The sequence below is a fragment of the Etheostoma cragini genome, chromosome 14, assembly GCF_013103735.1.
Source record: "Etheostoma cragini isolate CJK2018 chromosome 14, CSU_Ecrag_1.0, whole genome shotgun sequence".
Lineage (NCBI taxonomy): Eukaryota > Metazoa > Chordata > Actinopteri > Perciformes > Percidae > Etheostoma > Etheostoma cragini.
The window spans coordinates 12,213,660-12,220,100 of NC_048420.1; the positions used below are offsets into that span (position 1 = coordinate 12,213,660).

The following is a 6,441-nucleotide window of genomic DNA, read 5'->3' on the forward strand; positions in this document are numbered from 1 at the left end:
GTGTGTTTGTCTCCCTCTATCTCTCAGTCTTTACCTCTATTAGACACAAAATGCTGCTCTCTATTGTATCCTAAATTAAGCAATCTCCAACATAATCCCTCTGCAAATCCACAGTGTCGTTTTAAAAACTACAAAAACAGCCTTTGTTAAATGATAAAGTGATTATGCAAGAGGTTTTACTCTCCTCCTACTCCTTTTCTGAACTTCAATGCAATGTATTCATGTTCTCACCCCCTACACAAGTCAGAACTGTGCACTGTGAAAAGGTGTCCACCACGGATATGAAGAAGATGAGTCAGGGATAAAGCATGAGGAGTCTAATGCCAAGGCTTGACACTTGAGAACATGTTGTTCAACACACAGCATACACACTATTCATTCTCACAAAAATAAATCTCAACAATCACTGTAATTCACTCTTTATTAAAATAACTATAATCATTTGGAAATTAAAGCCGGGAAAAGCTTTGGCAAAGCATGTTATGTGATTGCGCATTAACTTAGGCACATTTAAAATAAAGGCACTTGAGAAATATGTGGTCCACACTAAACAGCAGTCGGTTCTACTGTACATTTGACTCATCAACTGGAGCTGATAAGGTTTTTAGACGCTGATCAGTGACATGTGTGGATAACCAAAATAAACCTGCACTGACACTGGAATGCAGTATAAAAAGGCACTCATTTTTAAATAGCATAATGATGAAAGCAACAGAGCCTAGTTGATCCCCAGAAATGTTCAAAAGAAAAACTGCAGCAAGAAATACGCAACAAAATGAAACATGTGATCTCATCAAAACACCCAGGTATCGGTCATGATGAGCCAATCCTTCCCCTATCATACTGAATAATTCATTCATGAATTTGTTTATAAACTACAACCATGTCACATCCACAAGTGAATTGTTCCCATGACAACCACAGAAGGAAGACTGAATATAAATGAGGAAAGGAAAAGTGGCGAAGAAAACTGTACTTTTTCGGGATATAAAAGGATTGCATTAATTATCTTTAGTAGATATGATTCAATATCTTGTATAAACTTTACATCTATATTGTAGAATCTACAAGTGAGCGAAAATGTTTTGACGTCAACACATCACACAACACATGACGTCTTGTCCACTGAGTCAGTACGTACAAATACTGTGCGTGGAAAAGATTGCGTGCTTGTGTGTGTACTCCCTCTCTATTGTCCCTTCCCTTAATATACTTAAGCGGCTCAAATCAGACATTTGACCCACAGCAAAGGACAAACGATTCTAATAGACACTTAGAGGTGATGTGTTTACATACAGACTCAGCAGAGAGACGTGCATCAGATCACACAACACTCTAACATCAATAACATCCAATTAAAGAACCAAGGTCGTGGAAACAACCGGGCACACTGACACTCTCTCAATCTTTGGACTTTTGCACTTCTGATCAGAATAATTTTGGATGAACAAAACTAAATGGTTCAAGGAATGTGATTTGTAATAGGTAAGCTGTACATACTGTTAGTGCATACACTAAAAATGTAAAAGATAGACAGAATATGGACCTGTGACTCTCCGGTATTAAGAATGGAATCTGAATGGAAACAGGATGCTGTTTAAGGCTGAGGAAAGATACAGATGTGGTAGTGAAGGTGAAACGGCATGACAATCACTCAGACCACTCATCATCGTCAAACTCTGAGGAGTCATCCTCGCTGTCGCTGCACTCTACAGCAATACGACGGGACAGGATGGCGGCCACGTCATTGCCAGAGGTATCTCTTTTCTCCTGCTCCCGTTGTGCCTCCGTCTTACGCAGGTTGAAACCTTAAAAGGAGTTAGTGAGGACAGTTACAGTGAGTGTGTGTGTGCAGATGGGGGATCTCTCTATATCTTTCTATTTTTATTCTCAATGTATGTATTATGTAATGTATGTATGTGTTATTTGCATTTACAGTATGTCCACATTAAAGACAAACTTGCTTGCCATGAACATTTTAATTTAAGACAAAATGTATATTTAATAGCTAACCAAAAAGATATATATATATATATATATATATATATATATATATATATATATATATATATATTATAATGTATTATAATGTAAGTATAACTTTATCTGTTAGAAAACTTTATGGGGTAACTTTAAGGCATAAACAAAGAGAAACTCATAATGCAGCAGGCTCCCCTCAGTTTTATATTAAACATATTACTGAAAAAGCTGTACTAATGTCTTAATGTGTGAGCAACAATTTAATGTTGGATCCGGTTGACGTAAAGCCAATTTTAGAGATTTCATATTCTGTCAGACGCTGCATAAAATTCATTGTAATGTATATGCTCATTAGAAAGGAGTCCATTTGATACGGATCTGTTCCCTGTAGTGTCCTACCTTGTCGGATGGCCTGCAGTAGGTCACTGCGAGGATCATCGGCAGCAGGCTCTGGCTGAGGTTTAGGAGCAGAGCTTGGTGGCGCCCCACCACCAGAGGAAGGAGGTTGAGCAGAGTGGTTAAAGGATGAAGGAGGAGGGCCAGGCGGAGGTGGGGGAGGAGGAGGAGGTGGTGGACCACCACCTCCTGTAGCCATAGGTGGGGGAGGAGGAGGGGAAACAGCGGACATAACAGGGGGAGGAGGGGGAGCAGGTGGGGAGGGATAGGCAGTGGAGGAGGAGGAAAGTGGAGGAGGAGAAGGTGGGGTGTCAAAGCCAGGAGGAGGTGGGGGAATGCCAAATCCAGAGGACGGAGGAGGGGGAGGAGGTGCAGGAGGAGGAGAGAGGTTAGGGCGAGAGTTGGGAGGGGGAGAGACCATGGGGGGAGCAGGAGGTGGGTGGTTTGGACTCAGCACACTGACACGCTTCTGGGTCGGTGCTCCGTACCCTCCGTCATTATACCTGCAAATGACGGAGTGAAAGTTATTTAAGAGGATAAGTTATGGGACAAAATGGACCCTTCAGTTGGCTTATAGGCAAGATGCTACTTACGCCATGTCTGGGGGTGGAGGAGGCAGGAAGTCATCATTACCAGGCGGAGAGAGAGGGGAGCCAGGTTCATATGGGTAGGAGTCTGTACTCATCTCGAAGCCTTCAGAATTTAAGCCATCTCCAGATCCAATACTGCCATTCAGAGCCTCGGAAGAATTCCTTAAACCAAATTTAAGACATCACTATCAGCCCCAAATGTTTTACTTTTTTTTTTTATAACTTCGCCAACACAGTGAAACATTCCGGTACATAAAAAAAGTCTGCGAGGATCATTTCCTGTTGCTGGAATTCAGTGTTTGAAATGACTGCAGAGACAGATACATTTGCGAGATGGACGTTATGTAGTTATTACGCTGCATTGAAAATTGAAGCGAGCTGTCCTGTTACTGTTCCCTCAACCACAATTCAGAGTCAAGTAAGCATTTACATGTTTTACTTCACTATTTATTTTAAAGCTTTAGTTACTTTGCAGATTTAGATTAAAAATTTCAAAATATCATGAATGAATTATGATGTATTATAGTGGATAAAGATGAGAATTTGATGATCCCGTGGTGAAATCCATACGCTACCTGCCAAGTCATACTTCTGCTGTTATTTTGGTTAAAGTAACTCAAAAGTAATGCAAAATTAGTGCAAAGCATTACAATTCAAAAACAGTAATATTGTATTATAACTAATTAATCGCAAATGACAGTAACTAGTAATCTATTACATTTTGGAGGTCATACACACACACACACACACACACACACACACACACACACACACACACACACACACACACACACACACACACACACACACACACACACACACACACACACACACACACACACACACACACACACACACACACACACACACACACACACACACACACACACACACACACACACACACACACACACACACACACACACATATATATATAAAAAGAAGCAGAAGAACAAAATTATTGATGTTGACACTTGTGGTGTCTGGTCCACACAGCTATTAAATCCTCATAAAGTATAGTCACTTACACAGCAGAATAATTGGCTCATCCTTCAGTTTAAGAGCTTGACAGGGAGTTTTTTTTTCCTCATCAGGCCTGGCTTTGATTGAGTTCCAAGCCAGTAGGGCAATTAAATCGTAAATTACTTTTAAAACAGATTGCTGTTTATGTGCTTTTCAAAGTATTGCTTTTTAATATATCTATGTTTTTTTATATTTTCTCTTAAATTTAATAAAAACAATACAGTGAAGAATAAATAACAGCAGAGGAAACACTACCCTATGGCCTGCTGTGACTCATGCATTTGTTTACAACAATTTGACATTAACAGCCAGTTCTACACCCAACCCCCTGAGAACATTTTCAGACAGGACATACCACCCATATCACTGTGTACAGACTGGTTGATAAGATAGGGGCCAGTGGAATTTACCATGCAAGTGCCCATTCAGTACTTTTACTGTGTTCAGGGATAGTTTGCATTTTTTTTAAAAGTGGGATTGCATGAGGTACTTAACCACAGTCAGTGTAATAACTTGAGATGGCTGTTGGCATGGCCACAGTTTCAAGAAGCAGGCAGTAGTAACAACACAGATGCTAAGCAATGTACTGCAGTCAAACAGACCTTTATGAATGAGAACTGATGCCGTTAGATCACTCTCTTCAAAGCAACCGAAAATGTGTGAAGGCAAGGTAAAATATTCTAAATATAGCATACACAGATAATGATTCTTTTAAGTGGTCTTTTTTTTTTTTTGGTGGTGGTATATTGCCTAGCTTCAGTGTCGGGACAAAACTGGGAGCGTGCCAACAGCCAACTCCTCTAGGTAACAGCTCATAAAACAGGTAGAACCACTTAAAGATCAGTACTATCCGTTTAACTAAAACTAGAGAGAGAAATGATAAAATCAGTAAAAAGCAATTATTTTATATTGTTGCTGAAATGGATTCAAAAGCCTCTTGGGCCTGTGGATGACCATATCAAATACATAATCCACAAAACTGCAGAGGTATCCACCTCACTTCACACAATTTCTCAACTTACATCAAATCATTCTTTGGCACCACAAACTCCGCCCCCATTTTACGGCGTTCCCATTCATCCTTTCTGGTCTTGATCTTTCGTGGATTAAGCGTCCGTTGGTTCAAATGGTCTTTCTTCTCCTTCTACTCAGAAAGGAAAGAGTGAAAAAGAGTCATGGAGGGTTGGATCCAAATGCTTTCATTTGATGTCACCAACAAGGTCCCAACCCAATGGCTGTTGTGTTACTTGTTTTGTGTGTTTGAGCATGTTTGTGTCTCACTCTGTGTTTGCGTTTCTCCTTCATGATGTCCTTGGTGTCCTGCAGCATTTTCTCCTTCCACAGGTCAAAGAAGTAGGAGGGATCAGTGTAAAACTTCAGAGCCTCTTTCCCGTCGTCCCTGGAGACAACCATTTCACAATAATTATCAATACATTTAGATCTCATTTACACTTCACACAGTGTTTGTAGAAGTGTCGAACACTTCCCCTTTATAGCTCAATAAAAGAAACAGGCCGTTTCTGTTGCATACTACCTAGTATGCAGAGAAGTGAAAAGGAGTTCCATATTCTGTTAACATCTGTCAAATTAATAACACTTTCACATTCAAAACAGTCACAAACAGAGTCTTAGTAACATAATTGGACCAGCTTACACTCTTGGTGTTTATCATTGATGCTACTGCTGCGATAACTTACTGCACAGACGTCACCCTCTACTGGCCCAGCACCCTTCTGTTCTGGTTTCTAATTAATCATACTTCCGACGACACGTCATGCCTTGTGCTCAATTAATATTCAAGATCTCAAGGATAGGTGTCAGCTTGCTTGTGACACATATAGTTGTTTTTTCAGTGCTGCTTTGATTCAATACACTTACTAGCAGAGACATTTAAATGCAATATAAATAATTTAGTCTCTGTTGCCGTTGAGTCTATCTGAGTTTAGAGTGATTTGTCATTAAGTTTGGTTGTTTGTTACAAACTTTTTCAACAAAACCAATCAAGAACTGCCGGAACATCAGTGGCTCAAAATGAATTTCTCTATAACATATTGAAACACTAATTGCACAGAGTACTGCATAACCGTGATACATCTCAAGGATCTTGCAAGTGTGGGCAACATGTCTCCCAAGACACGGGATAAACATACCAGCAAATTTGACATTTTCATGATATTGAGCATTATAAAATAATATTTCAATTTTTTCCAGCTTTTATGCTTCACACATATAGTCCAGCCACTTTTTTAGACTAAGTCCTTGTTGCATATGCATTAGAGAGGTTGGTTTAAAATATGTAACGTCAAGACAAAAATATAGCATGCATGTGTGTGTTTCCATGAGGGTACATATGCATGCACATGGTCTTAATATGTAATGCTTGTTATGCTCCAGTATATGAACATGAGCCATGGATGAGCATCTGTGCGTCTACTGAGCCCTACCTGTATTT

The 6,441-nt window shown here is 39.8% G+C and overlaps 1 protein-coding gene across 1 annotated transcript in view; it reads right to left on the reverse strand.

The window, feature by feature from the left end:
- Positions 1-403: 403 nt before the first annotated feature.
- The window catches only part of wasf2 (WASP family member 2), an 8,423-nt gene continuing 2,385 nt past the window's right edge, over positions 404-6,441 (reverse strand). Inside the window, exons 4-8 of the mRNA XM_034892770.1 lie at positions 5,271-5,432; positions 5,012-5,133; positions 2,970-3,128; positions 2,380-2,879; positions 404-1,808 (exon numbers count right to left, since the gene is read on the reverse strand). Of these exons, the coding sequence (XP_034748661.1) occupies positions 1,651-1,808; positions 2,380-2,879; positions 2,970-3,128; positions 5,012-5,133; positions 5,271-5,432 (1,101 nt within the window). The 3' untranslated portion in view covers positions 404-1,650. The remainder of the gene's footprint in view (positions 1,809-2,379; positions 2,880-2,969; positions 3,129-5,011; positions 5,134-5,270; positions 5,433-6,441) is intronic.